Here is a 25,949-nt window from a genome sequence, read left to right on the forward strand (position 1 = left end):
AATTAAAGGCAAGACCCCCTCCCCAACAAAATTATTATTGTAGTAGGCAGTTAGATAACAAAAGAGCAGGGACAATGGGCCAGGTAAAGAAGGTCAGCAGGGTAGAAAGCCCTGCGTGCCTAGCAATGGGCAAAATTGGGAAAACAAAGACCTTGCCTCCAGGGTCACCTTTCCTCCCCTACCATATCACTGATCATGTGGTTGATAGCACTGGCCACGCAGTTTGGACCCTCCCCTGACCTCTCCTTTACTGCTATGTTGCTAGTCATTGGGGTTAGACCTCCTTAGATGGGAAACAAACAACAGAGCCATAGAACAACCCTTAAGCATTATGCCCCCAGGACAATGAGGCTCTGACCCACGACAAATACATCTGGCCTTCAGTTGTGTTTTTGCTGCAGACCCAGAAAAGCAGCAAAACCAGACAAACTACATACACCAAGGCTGCTTCAGGATCAGCTGCATTGACTAATGATCCCCTGCCCTGGCACCAACCAGTGGATAGCATGACCCCGAAAGGACACACCTGGAATGTTGATGAATATTCCAATAAAATCCTCCCCTAAAATCTCCACCCTTAAAAGGTCTCGGGACAGAGGTCCCAGAGTGCTTTCCCTCTTAGGAGCATACCTGCACATTTCCGGTCCCCTTATTCTTACTCCCAGGCATGTTACCTTTACCCTATCTCTCCTAAGCTCCAAGGACCCCTTCTTTTACCTCTGTAATTTGTTTCCTAAGCCAATTTTTTTCTACTGTTCACCTCTGTGACTTTCTAAATAAACTTTCTCTTACAGTTTGAGTTTGGGCTCTGAATTCTTTCCTAGGCAGAACTCAAGTACTGAGGTTGCTGTACCAAGATCTGGTCTGACTCCACCAATCTAACACCTGGTGCCACTCTCACTGCCATCATTATGACTCATTTTATTGTTATATTTGCTTTATTGCAGTGGTATGGAACCAAGCTTGCAATATCTCTGAGCTATTCATCTTTTTACTCTGAATTGGTTTGTGTGTTTGTGTGGTGGAAAGTCAGACAATCCAGGGCTCAAATCCCAGTTTGAGCCTCAATTCTTACACTGGTAACATTGGATAACAACACCTGCTTATAGAGTTGTTGTAAGAATTATATGAGATAATGTGTGTAAAGAATTTAGTACATAATAGGTACTAATTATCATTGTGTATACTAATCCCCGAGAGACATGAAAAGGACAAATGGTTACAGAGGCACGCAGCACTGGATGTTACTCACCCAGACAAGAAGTTACTTGCCATTTGGCATTACAAGCCAAGGGGCTTTGATCAGTAAAACATTAGAGTAGAAAATGCCATGGAAATAATTGCATATTTGTGTAGAGAATTACCTTCAGCCAAAAGTACCTGAATACAACATCCAGGGGAACAAAACAGCAACACAAGAGGTTCACATTGTTTATTTATTTTTTGCAAAAAGGACTCCAGGAAGAGAAAAGAGATTTATAAGTGGCCAACTTCTCAGAGGAAAGGCAACATGTCAATGAATCATGTATCAGATTCATATCTATACTTAATGTGTCTGTGGTCTAAAATCACATGGGTATAGCTTAATTCTCACTAGACATCTCTTGACAGAGTTCTCCTGCTGTCACACATTGAGGTAAAAAGTCTCAATATAATGACTCTTTGTATTGTCCTATTTTATTTTCACCTGTAAAAGCTCCTTGGCAGATCCTCGCCTATCCACATCCATCTCAAGACAGCGATTTAAGAAGTCACGGAATACAGCCGACAGTCTTTCAGGATTCTGGAGCTCTGGGGTTCCATTAGTAGCTATCAGATATAATGCCTATACAAAACAAAATTAAAGAAATCTATTCAGTGCATACATATTAGGATTATGAATTGGCAGAGAAAGTACAAATCCAGTTTCTTCTGCTTTATTCAATGGGTCTTAATAATTCTAATATACAGAATGACAGCGACACATATTTCAAAGTTTCCATCACCTTTAGAAATTATTAATCTTGGCAGAAAGTGACACGACAGTGAGATGCCCCATTCCACACAATTTGGAAATAAGGTTATAAGTTTATCCTCTGAGAGTTAAACCAGTAAAAATTCGTATGCTACAATGAATGTGTGATTAACCACCTAGGAAATTAAACCAAGAATTGCCTGTAAATCTGTGATTCTGAAGAGTTGGGAAACATATACATCCAATCATGTTGACCTGTGGACAACCTCTGAAAGGCACGGTTACAAAAGTGATTGTAATTTGTTAAGTGTTTATCTTGATTAAAGAATATTTGTGAGCAACCTAGGGATGAACAGAATCCACTGTGGCATTAGAGAAGAACAAAAACCATAAGATGGCAGTGCCTGGATGAAAGATAACCTATGGGGCCCCAAAACTCAAGTACTTTTGTACTATGGCAGATATATCTGTATAGACTTTAATTAGATTTTTGATGAAGATCTACCTATGAGAAAAATTGATGTTAGTAGCCCTAGAACCTGAAAATTATGCATCCTACTGTAAAATAATAAGTTGCTAATGTATTGCTGAAATCACTATTGTGTAAGGGTACCAGTGAGAGGTATATATCTACTCATAGTGTGCTGAAGATACCAAGGGCCCTAGTATTCAAGGTAGAGTGTTGGACCTGAGACCACAATTAATCCACAAAGCCCATAATCCAAAGGCTCTTGATAGCCAAAAAAAGTTGGCAATTCCTTATGACTCCTATAAGAAAATAGTTGTAGAGCATTAAGTATGCATCAACTATTATTGGACATTGGAGACCCAACGATATTGGGTTTGCCAAAAAAGTACTTTTAGGTGTTTTTTTTTCTTCATAAAATAAAAGACACATTTTTCATTTTCACCAATAACTTCATTGATTTGGATATTTGAAGTATATCAGCTATTTCTCTCTGGTAGAATGGTGATTGTTCTTAATTAATGTCTCAATTTGATTGCTATCGACATCAACTGGTCTACCTGACCATGTAGCATCATCCAGTGAGAATTCTCCAGCATAAAACTTCACGAATAACCTTTTCTTCTTTTTTTTAAATTAATTAATTTATTTATTGGGGATGACCCCGCTCTGAAAAAACCCCTCAGACTTAAGACCCTTTTAAAATTTTATAAAGAACAGTGGGCGAAGAAGGTCTTGTCCTCCTCCTGCTGCTTCAAGCTGGACATGGTTGTCATCCTACCAATTCTTGGGTCCAGAAATCCCTAATAAAAGTGGGTGTGTGGAGGGGAGGGTGGCCTTCCCACATGGGGAAAGATCGTGCAGACTCCAGGTCAGTTGGCTGTCCCTGGGCAATGGCATGCTCAGTTTAACAGGCTGGCATCCTTGTTATATTCTGGGGGCAACAGATTTGGCAACAGAGTTAAAAGGCATCATTCAATCCATAACCACTACATTACAAAAAGCAAGGGATTAATTTTTCAATGTCCCACATTAGGAAAAGAAAAGAGGTTTCTTTGAAGGAAGGCGTGCAAGGCACGTCACACCTGTCCAAAGCCCGTTTGCCCACTATACTTAGTTTGGGCTGAGGGGAACATTTTAGGTTTCCCCACTCTCAAACCTCTGGGCACTTTTTGTTCAAGCCATTAGGATAAAAAAGAGAAACCAGTTTTAAAGTGAAGTCCACAGACCACCCCATACTTCACCAACCCAACCACTTAGTTCAGCCAACCCATTGAGTCTCAAGAGGCAGTGATGCAGACAGGATTAAGTGAGGCCTATATGTACAGACAATCACTCAGGTAATGATAATAGGCTTTTGCCCTATGAAAACAAAACACACATGTTAATTTAAGCAACATAACCCACAAACCAGTATCTAAATCTGCAAGACTGTCTTATTGGGAAGACATCCAGTTGCCAGGCGCTTGACATTCTTCTTGCCTGTAAATTAAGCATCTTTGATGATGTCACAGACCTAGTTTAACTTTCAAATAAAAAACTTTAAATGAAAATAAATTTTAAAGACAGTTAGCCACACTACTTCATAGTCTACCACTGAGCACTGTGATTTTCCTTGAATTGTGAATTTTCTCCTTAAGATTACCCTCCTTGTCATTAAAGGGACTGCATTAAGTCCAGGTTTTATTTATCCTGTTTGTTTGCATAAACACAACAAGAGAAGCAAATGATCACATATAATCTTTAAGTCTGCTTTGCTGGAACTTACACAAGGAACATTTAGAGTGACTTTCAGTCTGCCCTTCAGGACACAGAAGGTGAGCCATATACCTACCATGCAGCCTTGCCTGTAAACGCCTGTCTTTTCCAAGTCTTTCAGGTTTTCCATTGTGCCTTAATATTACATCTAGCCATATTTCAGGAAAGCAACCTTTGTTCCTTTCCTGGAAAGATTGCCATGAACTACACAACCAACCAAGGTACCAGACCTTTTTTTCTCATGGGCTTTTATTACCTTCAAAAGTCAATCCCAGTTCCTCAGGGTTTTTTGGTAACAACCAGAGCTCAAGTGTGCCTCCTTTAGGCATGACATTCCAGTCAAAGTCTTGGTTAACAAAACCTCTATTAACAACTGGTCTTCTTAGTTTTATGCAAAGAACCTTATATCATTACTTCTTCAGAATGCCAAATTCTGGAGGGATCAGGTAGGAAGAAAATACACAGTGTGAAGGAAAATCTTTGTCTTTCTAATATTAACTAAAATTGCATTTCCATACTTTACATTTTCTCTTGTTCACTGTCCTAAATGTGAGGGGATTTTTTGGAGGGAGTTATACTGGCTCATTTATTAATTTATTTTGCTTTCATTGATTTCCCCACTAAAAATTTTTGTTTGTTTTTCTATTATAGTTGTCCCACATTTTTCCTCATTGCTTCCCCTCACCCTGCACACCCCTTCTCCCACAGTCAATCCCCACCCCGTTTTCCATGTCCATGGGTCATTTATACATGTTCTTTGACTAGACCCTTCCCCTTCTTATACCCCTTCTCTCCCTCATCTCTCCGCCCTTGTCAATGTTAGTCTACTCCTTGCTTACATGCCTATGGTTCGATTTTGCATGTTTGTTTGTGTTGTTCATTAGTCTCCTGTATTAGCTGATATAATATGGTATTTTTCTTTCGTTGCCTGGCTTATTGCACTAAGCATAATTCTCTCTAGTTCCATTCATGTTGTTGCAAATGGTAGAAGTTCCTTCTTTCTTTTTGCTACAAAGTACTCCATTGTGTAAATGTACGACACTTTTTTGATCTACTCATCTACAGACGGGCACTTAGGTTGTTTCCAGCACTTGGCTGTTGTAAATAGTGCAGCTATGAACATGGGGGTGCATAGGTTCTTTTGAATTGGTGTTTCAGGATTCTTCATATATAAATGTAGCAGTAGAATTGCTGGTTCGAAAGGTAGTTCCATTTTTAGTTTTTTGAGGATATTCCATACTGTTTTCCATAGTGGCTGCAACAGTCTGCATTCCCACCAACAGTGCAGTAGGGTTCCCTTTTCTCCGCATCCTCACCAGACATGTTTGTTGATTTGTCGATGATGATCATTCTAACTGGTGTGAGGTGGTATCTAATTGTGGTTTTATTATTTGCATCTCTCTGATGGCTAGTGATGTTGAGCATTCTTTCACATGTCTATGGACCCTCTGTATGTCCTCTTTGGAGAAGTGTTTATTCAGGTCCTTTGCCCATTTTTTAATTGGGTTGTCTGTCTTCTTGCTATTGAGTCATACAAGTTCTTTATATATTTTAGATATTAATACCTTGTCTGAGGTATCATTGGCAAACACATTTTCCCATATGGTTGGTTCCCTTTTCATCTTGCTGATGTTTTCTTTTGCTGAGCAGAAACTCTTTAATTTGATGTAGTCCCATTTGTTTATTCTTTCCTTTATTTCCCTTGCCTTAGGAGATATATTGGTGAAAATAATGCTACATGGGATATCTGGAATTTTCCTGCCTATGTTTTCCTCTAGGACTTTCATGGTGTCAAGTAATACGTTTAAGTCTTTGATCCATCTTGAGTTTATCCTGGTATATGGTGTAAGTTGGTGGTCTAGTCTCATTTGTTTTGAAACTCCCAACACCATTTGTTGCAGAGACTCTTTTCACTTCATTTTATGCTCCTTCCCCCTTTGTCAAATATTAGTTGACCATATATACCTGGATTTATTTCTGGGCTCTCTATTCTTTTTCATTGATCTATATGTCTGTTCTTATGCTAGTACCAGGCTATTTTGATTATTGTTACCTTGTAGTATAGTTTGATGTCTGGTATTGTGATTCCTTGTACTGTGTACTTCTTCCTCAAGATTACTGTGGCTATTCAGGGTCTTTTTTTGGTTCTATATAAATTTTTGAAGTATTTGTTCTAGGTCTGTGAAATATGTTGTTGGTATTTTAATATGGATTGCGATGAATCTATAAATTGCTTTAGGTGGTATAGACATTTTAATGATGTTGATTCTTCACAGTTATGAACATTGTATATCATCATCATCGGCAGCCGTCCATCTCGAGAGACGATGGCGTAGCTTCTTGAGAGTCTATCTGCACCGCCGAGAATGGCTGTGCAGTCCGACTCGGGAGTGACAATCCCTGCTGCACTTGTTACAGGTGAAGGCAGATGGCTGTTGTTGCTGCTGTTGATGCTGCTTCCGCCTCGATCTTTTCTGGACCGCCTCCTCGTTGCGCGCAGCCTCTGCGCGTGACGTACCTTGTCTGACCGTGAGCCTCCAGGCTAGGCGGTCGTCTGCTTGAACTTCCCATGTGTTGAGATTGATGGAGCATTGTGTCATGTCCTTTTTGCAGATGTCTTTGAACCGCAGTTTTGGGCGCCCTGTCATCCTCTGGCCTTCTGCTAGCTCGCCGTAGAGGAGGTCTTTGGGAATACGGCCTGCATCCATTCTTTTGACATGGCCGAGCCACCTGAGGCGTCTCTCACTAAGAACTGCATGCAAACTGCTCATGTTGGCTCGCTTCAGCACCTCGGTGTTGGGAACCTTATCCTGCCAGGCGACATGCAGGACGCGTCGCAGGCACCTCATGTGGAAGCTGTTGAGTTTCCATTTCGTGCCTTGCGTAGGTGGTCCACGTCTCGCTGCCATAGAGGAGAGTGCTGAGTACGCAGGCTTGGTAGATGCGCAGTCTGGTTTTCTCAGTGAGGCTGGGATTGTTCCACACTCGCCGGTTCAGTTTGACCATAACTGTGGCTGCCCTGGTGATTCTCCGGTTGACCTCCAAGTCAACTGACAGAGAGCTCGAGATGGTGGACCCGAGGTAAGTGAAGTCGTTGACAACCTCCAGGGTGTATCCGTCGATGGTGATGTATGGGGGAGTCCCCGTGCCTTGAGCCATAACGTTCGTCTTCGTCAGGCTGATGGCTAGTCCGAACTCCTTGCATGCGTGGGAAAGGCAAGTGACTAGCTGCTGGAGTCCCTCTTCGGAGTGTGATGTCAAGGCTGCGTCGTCGGCGAAGAGCATCTCACGGATGAGCACCTCTTTGACTTTGGTCTTGGCTCATAGACGGGCCAGGTTGTAGAGCTTGCCATCGGATCTGGTGTGAATGAAGACACCCTCGCTGCAGTCCTTAAAAGCGTATTGGAGGAGCATGGAGAAGAAGATTCCGAACAGCGTAGGCGCGAGGACACAGCCCTGCTTTACTCCGCTGCTGACTGGGAAGGCCTCAGAAGTTGCGCCGTTGTAGGACACCGTGCTGTGCATGTTGTCGTGAAAGGACATGACCACAGCAAGCAGATGTGGTGGACAGCCAATCTTCCGTAGCAAGCTGAAGAGTCCGCTTCGACTGACCAGATCAAATGCCTTCGTGAGGTCGATAAAGGCGAGGTAGAGTGGTTTATGCTGCTCGTGACACTTCTCCTGCAGTTGGCATAGGGAGAAGATCATGTCCACTGTTGATCGGCCAGCTCTGAAGCCACACTGGGACTCTGGGTAGACGCGGGAAGCAAGGGTCTGCAGGCGGGCAAGAGCGACCCGGGCGAATACTTTACCGACGATGCTGAGGAGAGAGATGCCCCGGTAGTTTTTGCAGTCGCTGCGGTCTCCTTTGTTCTTGTACATGGTGATAATGTTGGCGTCTCTCATATCCTGGGGGATGTAACCCTCCTTCCAGCAGAGACAGAGTAGATGGTGGAGCGGCTGTAGCAGGACTGGTTTCCCGCTCTTTAGGATTTCTGGAGGGATTCCGTCGCTTCCTGGTGCTTTCCCGCAAGCGAGGCGGTCGATGGCTTTGCCGAGCTCTGCCGCAGTAGGTGGGGTGTCTAGCTCCTCCATGACTGGTAGGTCTGGGATGGCGTTAAGAGCAGTGTCTGTTACGGTGTTCCTCATCGCGTACAGCTTGAGGTAGTGCTCGGTTCACCGCCTTATTTGCTGTTCCTGGTCAGTGATGACCTCACCTGTCTTGGACTTAAGGGGGGCGATCTTGGAGGGGATTGGGCCTGTTGCCTTCTTGATACCCTCATACATTCCTCGTGCGTTGCCTATATCGGCGGCTTCCTGGATGGTTCTGCACAGGTTTAGCCAATAGGTGTTGGCACAGTGGCGGGCGGTCTTCTGGACTTTGTTCCTGGCAGCCCGTAGAGCTTGAAGTGTACTGGGAGTGGGCGTGGCCTTGTAAGCCAGTAGGGCCTTCCTCTTAGCCTCGATCACGGGTTCCATTTCTTCCCAGTGAGCCTCGTACCAGTCAGCGTTCTTCCGCTCTTTCTTCCCGTAAGCAATAATGGCGGAGTTGTATATGGCGTCGCGGAGACGTGGCCAATTGGATTCGATAATGTCATCTGCCGCCACTCCCTCGCCGAGTGCATCTTCCATCCTGTTGATGAATTGCTGGGTCTTAACTGGGTTGCTGGCACAACTGGTGTTGATGCGTGGGCGACCCTTCATCTTGGAGTGGTGCAACCTCTTCGGCATTATGCGCACCTTGCTTACCATGAGGGCATGGTCCGTGTCGCAGTCTGCACTGTGGTAGCTGCGGGTGAGGAGGGTGCTGCCAATATCCGTTCTTCTGGTGATGACGAGGTCAAGCTGGTGCCAGTGGCGGGAGCGTGGGTGCCTCCATGACACCTGGTGGATCTCTTTGCACTTGAAGAATGTGTTTGTCATGCACAGGCCGTGGTGACACGAAAGCTCAAGCAGTCGCTGACCATTCTCATTGATCTTTCCTCTCCCAAAGTTTCCGAGGCAGGTGGGCCAGGCCATGTGGTCGGCTCCTACTCTTGCGTTGAAGTCTCCAAGGAGATAAAGAGCGTTACTTCTGGGGATCTTGGATAACGCTTCGTCCAGTGCATGGTAGAACTGTTCTTTCTCTACAGTGGTGGCGCAGAGGGTTGGGGCATACGCACTAAGAATGCTGACTGGGCCGAAAGTTGTTGACAATCGGAGGGTAAGTAATCTCTCTGTGCCTCCTGTGGGTGGCTCTATGGAGTTAACAAGCATGTTCTTCACAGCGAACCCAACACCGTGCTGTCTTGGTTGGTCCGGAGACTTCCCTTGCCAGTAGAAGGTGTAGTTGGTTTCTCTGATAGTTCCGTTGTCGGCCAACCGGGTCTCCTGTAGAGCCGCAATGTCGATGTTTAGTCGTGCCAGTTCCCTGTCGATGACGGCAGTTTTCCTGGCACCATTGATCCACGGAAGGTCTGCAGTAAGTCCGGGACACATGGTCCTGATGTTCCAGCTAGCGAGGCGAAGAGCTGGAGGCTTCTTTCTTGTTGTTTGCTTGGAATTGCCTGGTGCGAGTGTTTTGTGGCCCACTTTTCAAGAGACGCCTCTCTGATCCCCACACACCCAGTGGGGCAGGTGAGCCATGGCGAGACGGCACCTAATTGGCTGGGGGCTGCCCAGCTTGAGGCGGGCGGCAGCTGTCCAGTGAGGTGCAATGACCTCTCCCACCGTCAGAGGAGACCCCTGGCGCTCGTTTCCTTCGCCAATCGGATGAGCTTATAACCGGTAACTGTCTCCTCCCGTGTTAAGTCGACATCTTGCGATGACGCTGGAGTGTCCTCTCCAGTGAAGCTACAAAGCCTGGGCAGGGTGATATGGAGGGCCAGCTGTTGCCCATGCAGCAGACCCCCCCTCTCTTCGCAGCTGAAGGATCCAAGGGGAAAGACAGAGTCAATACAGCTTGGCTTCAGGTGCGCCGCAGGAGTTGCCGGTGTTGACTACAACGTCAAACCGCTTTAGGGATTCCGGCTCCGGATTTTCTGTCAGGGTTTACTCCCTTAGCCTTTCCCCTGAGTAGGTATGCTGCAAGGCAGCGGAGGTTTGGAGTCAGAGTTTCCCTTCTCCTTAGCCTTTCTCCTGAAAAGGTATGCCGCAAGGCAGCGGAGGTTTTTTGGAGTCAGAGTTTTCCTTCTCTGGTGTGCCCTGACTGGAAGATCGAACCAGCGACACTTAGCTCGCAGGCCGATGCTCAATCCACTGAGCCAAACCAGCCAGGGGGCCCTAAAGAAGTAATAAGCAATATGAAAAAGTAAAACATGTATTATATTACACAGTGATCAGAATAAATGATCAAATATAAAGTAGGGAAGGAGATTATGGGTGTAAGGGGGTTCTCATTGTAGACAGGGTGGCCATGGGGGGGTACAGGTAGGGGCATGACAGAAGGTGACATTTGGCTGGACACGTGAAGGAGGAGAAGGAAGCAGCCATGTGCACATGGAGGGGGAAGGACTCCCAGCAAAGGGAACAGCAGGAGCCCAGACCTCACAGGGCACTGGGGGAGCGGCGAGGAAGCCAGGGTGGCTGGAGCAAACCGGCAGGGGGAGGGGGTGGGACCTGAGCTGAGGGGGGTGGGAGGGGGTGTCATACAGGCCAGCTCACAGAGCCCTCCCAGCCACGGTCAGAGCCCTGGCAATTCTGAGCAGAGAAGCAACATGACCCAGTTTGTGTTTCAGAACGTCACTCCTGTCGTATTGAGATCAGGGTTGGAGAAGGGGTGGGGGACGCGGGGAGGTAATGACGACAGAGGCCTGGACGCGAGGCAGCAGCGAAGGTGGAGACCACTGTCCGGTCACCGTCACATGCGTGCTCTCTCCCACAGGGTGCAGCAGAAGGGCTGCGTCAGGGGGCCTGCCACGGCCAGCACCCTGCGGGGCGGGGGACGGGGTGTGTGTGAGTAGTCAAACATTGTATATACTTCCATTTATTTGTATCTTCCTTAATTTCTTTCTTCAGTGTTATGTAGTTTTCTTAGTACAGGTCATTTACCTCCTTGGTTAAGTTTATTCCAAGGTACTTTATTTTTCTTGTTGTTATAGTAAATGTGATATTTTTCTATTTTCTATCTCTGATGTTTTATCATTGGCGTACAGAAATGCCTTCGATTTCTGACTATTGACTTTGTACCATACTTTTTGCCAAATTCACTTATTAGGTTGAGTAGTTTTTTCATGGAGTCTATAGGGTTCTTTATGTACACTATCATGGCGTCCGCAAATAAAGGCAGTTTTACTTGCTCTTTTCCAATTTGGATATCTTTTATTTCTCTTTCTTGTCTAATTGCCATGGCTAGAACTTCCATGATTATGTTGAATCGGAGTGGGGAGAGTGGACATCCTTGTCCTGCTCCTGATCTTAGGTGGAATGCTTTCAGTTTTTGCACATTGCGTATGATATTGGCTTTAGGTTTCTCGTATATGGCCTTTATGATGTTGACATATGCTTCCTCTATTCCCATTTTGCTGAGTGTTTTTTTTTTTTATCACCAATGGGTGTTGTACTTTATCAAATGCTTTTCAGCATCTATTGATATGATCATGTGGTTTTTGTCTTTCATTTTGCTTATCTGGTGTATTATGTTTATTGATTTCCAAATATTAAACTATCCTTGCATCCCTGGGATGAATCCCACTTGATCGTGGTGTATGATCTTTCTAATATGTTGCTGGATCCGGTTTACCAATATTTAGTTGAGGATTTTAGCATCTATGTTCATCAGTGAAATTGGCCTGTAGTTTTTTTTCTCTGTTGTGTCTTGACCTGGTTTTGGAATTAGGGTAATACTAGCTTCATAGAAAGAGTTTGGGAGTCTTCCCTCTTCTTGGATTTTTTGGAATAGTTTGAGGAGGGTAGGAGTTAGTTCTTCCCTAAATGTTTTGTAAAGTTCACCTGTGAAGCTATCTGGTGCAGGGCTTTTGTGTGCCGAAATTTTTTTGATTACTGCTTCAATTTCACTAGTTGTTATTGGTCTGTTAAGGCTTGCTGCTTCTTCTTGATTCAGTTTTGGAAGATTATATGTTTCCAGAAATTTCTCCATTCCATCTAGGTTGTCAAATATCTTGTAATACAGTTGTTCATATCATAATAATTTCTTACAAATCTTTGTATTTCTGCGACATCAGTTGTGATTTCTTCCCTTTAGTTTATGATTTTATTTATTTGGGTTTTCTCTCTTTTTTTCTTGATGAGCCTAATTAAAGGCTTGTCAATTTTGTTTATCTTTTCAAAGAATCAGCTCTGGTTTTATTGATGTTTAGAATTGTTTGTTTAGTCTCTATGTTATTTAACTTTGCTCTAATCTTGATGATATCCTTCCTTCTACTTGCTCTGGGCTTTGTTTGTTGTTCTTCCTCTAGTTCTTATAGCTGTAGGGTTATATATATATATTTTAAGATTCTTCTATCCCTTTTAGGTAGGCCTGTATTGCTATGAACATTCCTCTCAGAACTGCTCTCGCTGTATTTCATAGGTTTTAGATTGTTGTGTGTTCATTATCATTTGTTCCCAGAAATGTTTTGATTTCTTCCTTGATGTCATTTTTAACCCATTCATTATTTAATAGCATGTGATTCATTCTCCATGTGTTTGAATGTTTTTGAGTTTTTTCCTTGAGGTTGATTTTTTTTTTAGATGAATTGTCTTACATTTAATTAATGAATATTACAAAGTGTTTGTGCTAAATGCAACTTCACAACATCCAGGTATGTAGTTATGTATGAAAGGGGGGGGTCTCCAACCTCTGTCCTACAGGGGGCTGCCTGAGGACCTGTCCACAGTGCTCGCTTGCCTGGCCTCCTGCTAGGTCAGGGGCTGTGGACATTTGACAATCAGGATTCTGAATCCTGAGGACAGGCCAGGGTTTCTATCAGGACTTCATGTCATCTGCATGTGAACCTGCTTGGCAGGTGCGGCTTTTGTAGACATGGCCATGTGCAATTACACTCCATGTGAGAGCACTGGGCTGGGAGCTCAGGGGCCTGGTCTCCTGGGCTCCAGCAAGCAGGCCCCATGGCCTTGCAGAGAAAGGTACAAAGAGTTGAGGGAAGAGAACAGGAGGAACCCCTGTGTGTGTAGCACACAATGTTAGTTGCTGGGAAGACAGAACAGAGAGAGAGGCCAGAAATCATCAGGCAGCTGAGAAACCCAGAGACACATGTACATCTTGGGAAGTGGGAGGAAGCTATACCGACCCGGGTGTTATCTAGTGCCAATCTGACAGGGGAGGCCAAGGGGATTGCAGGCAGGCTCTAGCAGGCCTTGGGCAGGTCCCATCCCTTGCCTTTCCCTTCCCTCATACCACTGTGATAAGAGAAGATACTTGATATAATTTCAATTTTCTTGAATTTGTTAAGGCTTGTTTTGTGTCCTATCATGTAGTCTATCTTTGAAAATGTTCCATGTGCACTTGAAAAAAATGTATATTTTGCTTCTTCGGGATGAAAAATTTTCTCTATATATATCAATTAAGTCCATTTGATCGAGACTATTGTTCAATGCCTCAATATCTTTGGTGTTTCTTTGCTTAAAAGATCTGTCCATTGTTGATAATGGGGTATTAAAGTCCCCTTCTATGAGTGTGTTGCTGTCCATATCCTTCCTGAAGTCTTTCAAAAATTGTCTTACATATTTGGATGCTCCTATGCAGGGTGCATATATGTTTACCAGGGTTATATCATTGTGATGGATTTTTTCCTTTAAGTATTATGAAATGTCCTTCTTTGTCTCTCTTTGTGGCCTTTGCTGTGAAATTTGTTTTGCCTGATATAAGTATTGCTACCCCAGCTTTTTTTTTTTTTCATGTCCATTTGCTTGAAATATATTTTTTTCATCACTTCACTTTCAGTTTGTGTAGAACTTTTGTTCCAAGGTGGGTCTCTTGTAGACAGCGTATATGTAGGTCATGTTTTCTAATCCATTCAGCTACCTATGTCTTTTGATTGGTGCATTTAATCCATTTACATTTAAGGTTATTATTGATAGGTACTTATTCATTGCCATTTTTCCCTTTTGTACTTGTGTTCCTCTCTGACTCTCTCTGTTTCTTCATCTTCTTAAAGCAGCCCCTTTAGCATCTCTTGAAATGCTGGTTTGGTGGAGATGTATTCTTTTAGCCTTCTTTGTATGGGAAACGCCCTATTTCACCTTCCATTTTGAATGTGAGCTTTGCTGGGTAGAGTAGTCTTGGTTGTAGGCCTTTGCTTTTCATTGCTTGGAAAATATTTTGCCGTTCCCTTCTGGCTTGTAGTGTTTCTGTTGAGAAATCTGATGATAGCCTTATTGGAGCTCCCTTGTATGTTATTAGCTGTTTCTCTCTTTCTGCTTTTATGATTCTCTCTTTGTTTTCCTTTGTTGTCATTTTAATTATGATGTGTCTTGGAGTGGACCTGTTGGAGTTTATCTTCATTGGGACCCTCTTTGCTTACTGGCTTGCGTGACTTTCTCTCTCATCAAGTTAGCGAAGTTTTCTGTCATCATTTTTTTGAACAGGTTTTCTATCCCTTGTTGTTCTTCTTCTCCTTCTGGTATTTCTATGATACAGATATTATTATGTTTCATGTTGTTCTGCAGGTCTCTTAAAACGTCGTCATGCTTTTCAGTCTTTTTTCATTTTGTTGCACTGTCTGGGATTTTTTTCTACATTGTCATCCTGCTCGCTGATCCGATCTTCTGCTTCCTCTAGCCTGCTTTTAATTCCTTTTGCTGTGTTCTTTAATTCTGAAATTGTATTCTTCATTTCCTCCTGGCTCTTATTGATAGCTTCTATGTCCTTTTTCATGCTTGTGTAATCCTCAGTAAGTTCCTTGTAGTTTTTCTGGAGTTCTTTGTAGTTTTCTTTGAGCTCGCTGAGCTCATTGAACTTCCCTATAATCCATCTTTTGAATTCCATGTCTGATAGTTTGCTTTCCTCTATTTCATTTAACACTCTTTCTGGGGATTTCTCCTTTCCTTTTGATGGGGGCTTGTTTCTCTGCCTCCCCATTTTGTGACTCTTCTTGTTTTTTACTGCTCTTAGATTGATCTGCACTCCCTGGATCTGCCCTTGGTGGCATCAGATCATGTACTAGTCTGGGCCGAGGCAGCCTGTTGGAGACTACCAGAGATCTACAACCTTTGTCTGTCTCCTTTAGTTGGTAATCTATTCAATCTGTGATCAACCATCAGGCTTCAGCACTGAGGGTTGGGCATATCAATTCCTGCAGGCAGGGCTTTTGCTTCCCCTCAGTCTAATGTCACTTGGAGGGGAATGGTCTGCCTGCAGTATGGGGAATGACCAAGTGTCTATAGTCCTCTCTGCCTTCCTTCTGCTTGAGCCCAGGGTAAGTGGGTGCCAAAATATTTTTGTACATGATTTAAGAGCTCTTTGTCTCCAGCTGTTTCTTTCAGGCCAGGAAAAAACCCTGTTTCTTTTTGCTATTCACAACTGGGTGCTATTTTACTTTCTGCTCTGTTGTTGTAGGTTGGGAAGCCCAGCTGGGGTTTTAGACCCTGCCCTTTTCAGGGGCAACCCCTGGATGCTGAGATGTTTCTCAGTCCCTTCAGCTGCCACCCATGGGAGCCCAGCCAGCCCTTTCATGTTTCCACACTTCCTGTCACTCACGTTATGATGGAGTGGCCATTTCTGTCTCTCTATGGTTATACGACTTCTCTCTAGCTAGTGTTCCGTTGGTTATTCCAGATTGGTTCTGGGAGGAGGTTAGTTTAGCTTCCACTTACTCCTCTGCCATCTTTGATCTCCTACTCAGACTCACTCTCTCTGAGTAGCAGCTTGAAAGGCACCAGTGGTATACAGGGAGGAACTGAAGTGTCTGGCATCAAGCTGAGCAGAGGCCATTGTCTGTTCTAAACCCTCTCCACACAGAGCCAGAAAGCTGGTGTCATATCTGAGACTCCATCAACCTCACGAATCACTTTGGACATGTTTGATCAGTCACAGTACCTTCTCCATACACTGCAAAAATCTTTCTTTAGCATCTCAGTTGTATTTTTACCTTTCTTGAAATAATAAAGCATAATATGCTAAAAATGTTGTGTATTTTCTTCCATTTCCAATATTAAAATGGCTGTACACAAATTCACCAATTTTGATTTTTTAAAAATGCACACTGATATGACAGCTGTCACAATACAACCTATCAAAATTGTTTCAAAGGAAATTAAAGACAACTGAACGCTACTTAGAGCCGCCTTATGGAAAAAAAAACAAAAAAACTTTTTGGCTAACCCAATGTATAGAGAATGTTCTACTTTCAAAAATCACACAATTTAGTGAGGGAGAGAGACAGAGTTTCAATACAGTGAGACAAGACCTAATCAAGGAACATAGCAAGTGCTAAGTAAACACAAGGACAAAACAATTTACACCAGAGCTCAGAGAAAAGCTTCACATAGGAGGTTGGCATTTCACCAGCATTCTGAAGATTAAGTAGGGGTTTTCCTGCAGGTACTGTCACCAGGGTTCTGCCTGTCTATGCAACCAACCCCCTATTATGCAGACACACTCCCTCCTTAACTTGCTTGTGTTTTGCAGCAAATTATCAACCCCCCCTTTTCCCCACCATGGATCCTAATAGTATTATTAAAAGTATTTTTTTAAATCAAAGTTCTTTCCCAAGCCAGTTTTCATCAACTGCTAAGAATATTTCTCCTCCTTTCCAGAAATCTCCACAGATGTACTTTAGAAAGGGTTGGGAAGGACTGTTTAATCTAGTGGCTTTCAACCTATAGTACGCACTAGAATTACCGGCTAAAACACAGATTCCTTGACCACCCCATTGTAAATCAGATTCAGTAAATCTGGAGAGGGGTCCAAGAATTTTCATTCAAACAAGTTCCCTTTTGATACGGAAACTGCTGCTTCCAGGATCACACTTTGAGAACTGGTTTAATCCACCCAGCTAATTAAGCAGTGGTCTAAACTGGAGGTTCCCACAATTTGCTGAGTAGATTTAAAAGATTCCCCATGCCCAATTCTCAACCCAGGCCAATTAAGTAAAAATCTCTGGGCGTGGAACCCAGGCATTGGTAATTTTTTAAGTTTTCCAGGAGATTCCAATTTATAGCCAACACTGAGAGCCACTGGCCAAGGACTTGCAGAACCACTTAATAATTTGGAATCTTATCATAAGTACACCAAATATGAAAGCCACAAAATCCCACGGGGGGGGGATTCTCTTGCATGGTGATGAATAAGAATTACAATGCCACATGCTTCTATGGAGTGAGATGAAACTTTCTGCATTTTTTTCTCCCCAGAACATTAAAAAAACCACACATGTAAATATACCCTCCTCCCAACAAATAGCTTCCTTTTCCTTTACCTCTCTTATCTAATTTTAAGTTCTTTCATTGATGAACAGCAAATGCGTGTGACAGCTGTTGGGACTCCCATGCCAAAATGCAAGTCAGTGGCAAATCTAGTCTTGACTAAAAGGAGGTAGTATAGAAAAAAAATGTTTTTAGGAAAAAAATCAATTGGACTAAAATCAAATGGTGCACAATCATAGCAGATAAATTAAGTTCAAACATAGGGCTTTCAGTTCTTGGATAATTAGTGCTTAAAGCACACGTCTTCACAAACTGTCTCAGTTTCCTTATTAAAGAAAATTGGTTACTGTAAAAATATTTGCTACCTCCTCCCAAAACTCTTATTCTAACTGGCCACAATTCTGCCACACACTCTGTTCTTTGCTCTCTTTCATTCTGCTCTGTAGCCAATCCCAGTCCTGAACACATCTCTTTCCTTCTTTCCACTCTGCGTAGATCTGTTCGCACATCATACTGTTTCATTTTCTCACTTTCCATTCAGTATTCTTAGCTCTACATTCAACTCCATATAATATTGTTTCTCACAAGTACAGCTATGTCTCTACCCAAGTTCTTCTCACCTCTCTTCAATTCATGCCTAATTACCTCAGGAAGTGCATGCCTCTCTTTCCATTCCACTTATGAATAAAAACCGACCCCAATAATAGTTGTGAAGCCTGAATGGTGTTAGTGATACAGTGGAGTGAGGGAGAAAAGGTCCTATAATTTGAAGGAGAATCAACAGTAATAAGGAACTAGTGAGTGCTATGAACTGCTGTAGAACTTCAAAGAGTGCATATGTCCTTTTCTGAATTTCTATAAAAAGAATGGTTGTGGTTTTAGTTGGGAGATGGGACTGATGGTGGGGTAGAGGGGGTCTTGGTTGGCAGCCTAACATATGATTCTTGCAGGTAGAATAGTCCTCATCTGCTTACACACCCTTGTCCCCAATATAGGTATCAAATGCAAGTCTGCCTTTTACTCAACACTATATCATAAATATTGCTTAATGTTTCAAAAAAATCTTCAGAAATATAATTTTTAAGAACTGCATAATAGTCAAGCATGGTAATATACTATAGTTAATATTGCTGGACTAATTTTAAATGCATGTCCTAAGAAAAAGTTTGAGAGGAAACACCAATATCTTAAAAGTGGTTCTCTCAGGGTGGTAGAATTAATTTTTAAAACACATATTTCAATTTTTCAAATTTTATACAGTGAACATGGATGCTTTTATTATTTTTAAGAACTTTCTAAAACATCATTTAAAAAATAAATTTAAAAAGCTGTACTGTCCTATTTATGCAAAATTCCTTATTTATTTCTTTCTGTATTCCTATTATTAGTTCTGCTTTTCATCAAGTATTACCCCTTGAAGGAAACAAAAACTCAGAAAATTTCTTTTTCAACTATTGTTTTCGTTTTAATTATTTTCAACTAATTTCCATTACAAAACCCCACACTTTCAGTTATATTATGGGCTACATTGGCCTTTGTGGATTGACCTGGGAGCCTACTTCTAAGCATAATGCTGCTTCTATTGGAACATGCACTCTGAATTTCAAATAATTAACTTAAAAATGAACTTTTGGAACACATAATGTGAGTCAGTTATAAAAAGAAAATTGCTGTCAATGACCCTGCTAATGAGAGACAAATACAACTGTAGCCAATACAACATTCACAGAAAAAAAGGATTTTACTATCAAAATTATGTCTTAGGTGAAGAAAGATTGAGGAGATATATCTAGGCATAAGTGATCACAGTTTGGTTTTATCTGAGTTAGTGAAAACTCATAGAATGTGAGTGAGCTGGTTATTAAAAATTAGACTAGAGATTTCCTTTTTAGTTGATTGCTTCTTAAGAAACACACTTGAGTTCAACTTCCTCATCCAGCAACCTTCCCCTTCCCCTCTCTTATTATAATCACCAGCTTCTGTTAATGCAACCTATAGAAATGTCATACCAATCCACTTCTGTCCATATCCATTGTCTCTGCTTAAGTTTGATCTTCTCTCACATTATTCCATAGCCTGCTGATTAGCTTTCTTTACTCAAGGCTTTTTATTCTTCAGTCCATTCTCCTTACCAATCTATCTCATCAGAGATCTCATCATATTATCCATTTTTCTGCTTTGAAAACTTTTGGTGGCTCCCCATGGTCCATAGATGTGGTTTTCAAATTGTGTACCCCAAAATTCCCCTAAGGGCAGCTTAAAGGAAAAAGAGGTGGGAGAGGGTGATGGGTATGAGATTCTAGAAACCTGCACCTACACATTTCTGTTTCAATGTGAGAAGTATATTTCTTCTCTATTTATTTATGCTTTCAAGCAAAGTTTCAATAAAACCAAGGAGGAACTATAGTCACTTGAAAACCACTGGTTCACAGAATGTAGTAAAGATTCCTTAGCAAGGCATGCAATGTCCTCCATGATTTGGCACCTGCCTACCCTTCCCATCATTAATCTGTTTTCTTCTCACCCTGGAGCCTTTCTTACCTCAACCCCACACACATGCACATGTTGGCCAAAGCTATACATACCGATTTTTTCATCATTCCCATAATAGGAAATGTTCTTTCATAGCTGCCTAAAATTCTACCCCCATTTTCTTAGGTGCCTGGTGAAAGTCTACTTGTTTTTTAAGCTCTATTTCAAACAGAACTTCCTTTTTAAAAGCCTTCTCAATTTCTCCCAGATAGATATAGTGATCAACCACCTCAATTTTCTGAGAGGATTATCCTAGGTTTTAGCACTGAAGGTCCTGTGTCCCTCAGCACCAAGCAAAGTGGAATAATTGGTCCCCTACAGATAGAGTTAGCCACTCAGTCCTTTGAGTTACCACAGTCTTTTGTTCATATGCCCATTTTCTCACTGTATTGTGAATACTTGTTACATCTTTGTAGGTCTGCCATCCTGGACTATGAAGGTGGAAATTGTGTCTTTATCACCTATGGATTTTATGGCAATGGACACAAAATAGCTGTTCAATAAATGTTTTGTTGTTGGATGAAATGAAAGCCAAAATGTATAAATTATTTAACTGAGCTGGGAAAATAACAGATGATATATAAAGTATTAAATCTCAGAACCTAAAGTAAACTTTAAACATGTAAGAAAATATACAGAGAATGACAAAGGCAACTTTTGTCACTGAACAGGCCTGGAATGTGATAACTTCTGACTAACAGCTCCTCAGTGTGGGCTAAGAAAGAGCACTCCATGGGTAGTAATGTGAGGAGATGTCATTAAAGGAGGGGAAAACTGGAAAATGATGACAACAACAGGAAAGAGAAGAACAAGTCCTCTCTGGAACTTGGAACATACTTCAGAAACTTAGTCTTCTATGACTGATCTTGAACAGATAAGGTGCTCTTGCTTAATTTCTGCTACATCATTGAACAAGGCCTGTTTAATTCCTAAGGTTAGGTAATATAGGACCTATGACCTTATTTACAATCTCAGAAAGACAATCTTCAGCCAAAAAATGGTGGCCTTTTTCATTGTGATATACCTAGAAGTGTGTGATGTTCTGGAATTCTTAGTAATTCAAATCTTTTGGCAACAACACACAAAGATCACAGTTTTCACTGACACCAATGTACAACTAAGTTTACTTAAGTACTCAGAGGAAATCACTTTACCCAGTTGAAGGAATAATTCAATTTACCCTACTGGCAATTTCCTTAGTTAAAAAGATCAAAGAAGTAATCTTAGAAGTTACCACATTTCTTCAAAACAATCCAAATATATCCAATAAATTTTCATTAAGGCATTTTTTTGCAACAGGATTAAGCATTTAATTTAAAAGCTTTAGTTTGTGACTTCAGCTCATTATAACGGTTTATAAATTTTAGGTTAGTGTACTAAAAAACAAACTGAGAGGCTTACATGGAAATGTGTTAGTAACCATGAGAAGCCACAGCACTGATATAAAGACTCACTATAAAAAGTAGACTATGATACAAACATTTCCTTCTAAGTTGAATACTTGAGACCCAAAACACATTTTTTCCATGGATATTCTGTTATAAGTGGTGAATAGGCTCCCAGCCTAGTTCATACAAATCTATTTAACACACAACGCAGTTTAACTATAAGACCACAAGGCAGGCTATTCATCTACATTGCAATATCTATAAAAATACTATGTCCATGGGAAGTACTAATATCTAACATTTATCGAATGATTACTATTATTAGCTCACTAAATCCACACAACCCCCTGAGGTAGACTGAATTATAATTTCCAATTGACAGATGAAGAAATTGATACCTGTGAGGTTAATATAACAAATTGCCTAATATCACACGATAATGAGGAAATCAATATTTGAATCTAGGGAGTGTAAGTCCAAGGTTCATTCTGACCACTGCACATAAACTTCCCACTGTTCGCAGTTTCTGAGGTAATAATTCTCCTACCGGAGGCAGACAAGTTCTCTTCAAGAAATGAGGCACACTGAGCATAAGCAGCTCCACCTCTACCTTTACAGAAGAAATAATCCCTCGAAGTTGTTTTCCACTTGCTTGGAAATGGGAAATGAAGGACAGGTACCAGTTAAAAGATTTTATACTGTATTTACCAGAGTCTCTATATATGTTGAGTTTATAAGCAGCTTTTACTCTGGTTGTTACTGGCAACCTACTGCTGTCCTGGTTCATTTCCCATTTTAGAATTTTTAACTGCCTTTGAGTGTTTCATGAGAGAGATTTTGCTATAAGTGACTTGACACCTTAGTTTACTCATGACCTGGATGTCAGAGGTTAAAGGCCAGAATGTATTGCTGCCTCTGAAGTGTTTATGGATTTCATAAAAAACCCTGACATTTCTTTCTAAGAATAGAGTAAATGGGGCCAGATCTTAAAAAACCCTACTATATATAACTAATATTGTATTCCATACTTTGACTTATTCAAGTCAACAGTCCAGTGTGATAACTGAATAAGCAATGTGTTCTGATTTAGGTCCCTACTTGTCTTGCATAGTAGTTCTCATCTGTCACCAAACTATGGAGGGGGTATTTTGTTGTTTTTAATCCTTAAAAAGTCATTTAAAATAACTTATTGTATATCTACCCCCTTATATGTTGATGGTAAAAGGTAATTAGTTACCACTGACTGATTAGGTGTAGGCCTAGCTTTATAGTGCTCTTTTCAAGTGTAAAGGACTGGCCCCTGCAAGAAGATAAATTCCAGATGACTTTGACAATGCATTTGTTCATTCTAATCTTTCAGAATTAATAGTGCTTGTCAAAAAATATGGGACAGGCCATGTGTACTCAGGAAGCAATCCTTGGCAGCTCAAGCATAACTCAAGGTTTTGAATCATAGGGGATTTGGAAATGGGGGTGGGGTAGGTATAAGGATAGAAAATGAAGGAAAGCAAAATATAGCAGGAGGTAGAGGAGAGTAGCTGTGAGCAGAGGGAGCAAGAGAATGTAGGGAAAAGACAGAGGCCAAAGGACAATGGGGAAAGAAGGTGGCTGGTGGAATGAAGAGGAGAAAAATGAAGGTAAAGACTAGAAAATCATTGAGGTCAAGGTGACCTAATCCTAGGTTCCATTCTGCTACTGCCCCATATCTCTGGTCCTTTTCACACAAAACATCTCAAAACATTGTCTGTATTTGATATATTGACTTCTTCACCTCCTGTTTTCTCTTTAACCCACATCTAATTTCTATTTCTAAGATACCATTTAACATTATACATTTATTTATATCTCACTTCAGAATATTAGAGCAGGAAGAGATGAACTGCCTGATTCTTTTAGGTTTTTTCACATAACCATATTAAGGATCAAAACAGTCAGACTGTGATATGATCTCTGAAATATGCGTTTTTGGTTATATAAACTGGTTTCAACTTGTTTTATATGCAGTTCATCAGCTGAACACCTCTGTACACAATAACATACAATTCTTTCCATCACTCCACAGAGTATATAGACTATGGGTCCCTGCAGCAGCTTTACCACTGCAGTGCTCTCACTGGACTCTCCCCAAGAGGTTGCCCATTTTCACATGCATCCTGTTTCACCCTTTGATCAAGTGTCTTTGCTTGGTTGGAAAAGAGAAATCTTTTCACTTTATGAGATACAGATTTAGTCAGGAGGTGATGAGAAAAGTCTCCGAGATGCTTTCTGAAGATCACTTCTCTGTGATCACTCCTCTCTAAACACTCCTAAAGACAACATACACTCAAGCCATGGTCCTTCTAGCAGTCAGGGAAAGCTGTAGCCTATCCATACCCTAACAGCACAGAATTAGAGCAAGAAGCCCATGTGGAAGCCCAATACAGCAAACAAATGAAAAGGAACTGTTTTGGCAGAATTAAGAATCATGTAACCTCCCCATTGGACCCTTTAAGTCCAAGGAACTCCATGGAATTCTGGAGTTTACTGGTAACCAAGAATCTCAACAAATTCCACTTGTTTGAAGCCACAGAGAAATGGAAACCCAGTAAAAAGTAATCTATACAAAGTCATGGAGCTCCTGACTGGCAGACCTGGGAAGATAATCCACTGTTCAACTCATAATGCAAACAGTTGGTAGTGACACTAAATAATTCCTTCTCTGGTCCCTTCACATTCACTGGTCATACCTAGATGAAAAATGTGGATAAATTTTTCTATCGAAGCACTGGGCAATTCTTTACAAAGAGAAGGAGAAGAAAGGAGGAGAAGGAGAAGAAGAAAAGGGAGGGGGAGAGGGAGGAGGAGGAGAAGGAGAAGAGGAGGTAGAGAGAGTAAAAAGGAGGAGGAAGAAGCAAAGGAGGAGAAGGAAGGAAAGAAATAAAGAGGAAGGAAGGGAGGAATCAAGGAAGGAAGGAAGGAAGAAAAGAAGGAAGGAAGAGGAAGGAAGGAAGGAAGGAAGGAAGGACAGGATAATTCAGGTTTTAGTAATAATGTTAGAACATTAGTTCTCCTAGCTTCATAGCTAACACTGCCTTAACCAGGTTAACCTTTTCTGCTGAGACTTACATAAGACACCTCAGAGTATCCTTTTGTCATAATAAAAGGATCTTCTAAAATGATGCCAAAATCAGTTTGGAAAAGGTATATTTCAAAATAGTTACAAAGGTCAGAAATGTTCTTAGTTATCAGGAAAACCCTGACTTTCTTGGTGAAGTCATTTTTCATTGGCAAAAACACAGATTTAGAAAGCCATAGAATAAAACATGTGAGTATTTCAGTGAGTGAATACCAATAGTCACACTCCATGATTTATCTATTTAGAATAAACTTTGATTTTGAGGGACTTAATTCCTTATTTGTAAATCTAGTGCCTATCAGGGTCCCACAGGGGTACTTACATTTCATAGCTTATTGGTGATTTGTGACCCTATGCAACCGAAGGCAATGGTAAATCACTGCATGTTGTTTTCTTAGTATTTATCTTTCTTAAATTTTTTACTTTGAAAACCCTGTGATGAGACTGCTTACTCATTTATAGGGTCATCAGGAGTCTGAGAACAGCATGTAACAACAACCTATTAGGGCAATAAGGCTTATATACCCTTGGCTTATTCCAAAGCCATGCTTTAAGGACACTGAGGAATGATAAGAGTAGGACAAAGGAATATCATTCTTGGCCAACAGAAGGTCTCCAGTCAATTTTTAATCTTTCTTTCCCCCCTCTTCACCTGGTCAGAGTATCTTAGATTCTAGTTTGCTGTGAAATCAATTTCTCCTTTAGTTGTCTTCTGGGTCATACCTCACCACTTTGAGGCATCAACTTCTGAATTACAATCTAAATGATACTTGCAGTTTTCCTATGGTTAGGTCCCACTTTCCTATGTTAAATTCCTGACAGCCGGTGATTCATGGAAGCTGTCTATCTTTTGGTAGGCAGTTTTTTTTTTTTTTTTCTGATTAAAAAGAAACCTTGTTACTGTTCTATAATTATTTTAGTTGCAGTTATCCCAACTATTCTCTATTTTTAGGCATAGGTTTGCCTATGAGTGTAAACAAACCATCAATATACCTTGTTCTATAGCGGCTTATGGAAAAAGAAGAGAATGCTCTCACTTCTTCCTGAAGTACATTCAAAACAATACTGACTGAGTGCTAGCAAAGTATGCTTGCTTCTCTGGCAATCAGGAAATTTATATCTGACTTTAATTCCAAATGAGCACACACCTTCAAACCCAGACATTCCAACCCACCACACAGGTTCCAGTGGCTAGAGGAAGCTAAAGCACCTTGGTCCTTAGTCGCTGTTTATTAGTTGCTAGAGATTTTCTTCTGTTTTTGCTGTCTTTTCCAGAAATACAAGCTAACCAGAATTTCCATAGCCAGAGTAACATTTATGTAGTGCTTTAAGTGTAGAAAAATGGGGAGTAATGAGTCTCCTACTGTAGACAACAGATCTGAATTTAGATTTCTGTCCTCACTTTTCCCTGGCTATAGAGATTATGCACTC

At 41.4% G+C, this 25,949-nt stretch overlaps 1 protein-coding gene across 1 annotated transcript in view; it reads right to left on the bottom strand.

Moving 5' to 3' along the window:
* The window catches only part of PAK3 (p21 (RAC1) activated kinase 3), a 163,046-nt gene that overhangs the window by 13,977 nt on the left and 123,120 nt on the right, over positions 1 to 25,949 (bottom strand). The window contains exon 13 of the mRNA XM_090265283.1: positions 1,688 to 1,825. Coding sequence (XP_090121409.1) covers positions 1,688 to 1,825 — 138 coding nt within the window. The remainder of the gene's footprint in view (positions 1 to 1,687; positions 1,826 to 25,949) is intronic.

This window comes from Furipterus horrens, unplaced genomic scaffold (genome assembly GCF_987537825.1).
Source record: "Furipterus horrens unplaced genomic scaffold, mFurHor1.1.pri manual_scaffold_17, whole genome shotgun sequence".
Lineage (NCBI taxonomy): Eukaryota > Metazoa > Chordata > Mammalia > Chiroptera > Furipteridae > Furipterus > Furipterus horrens.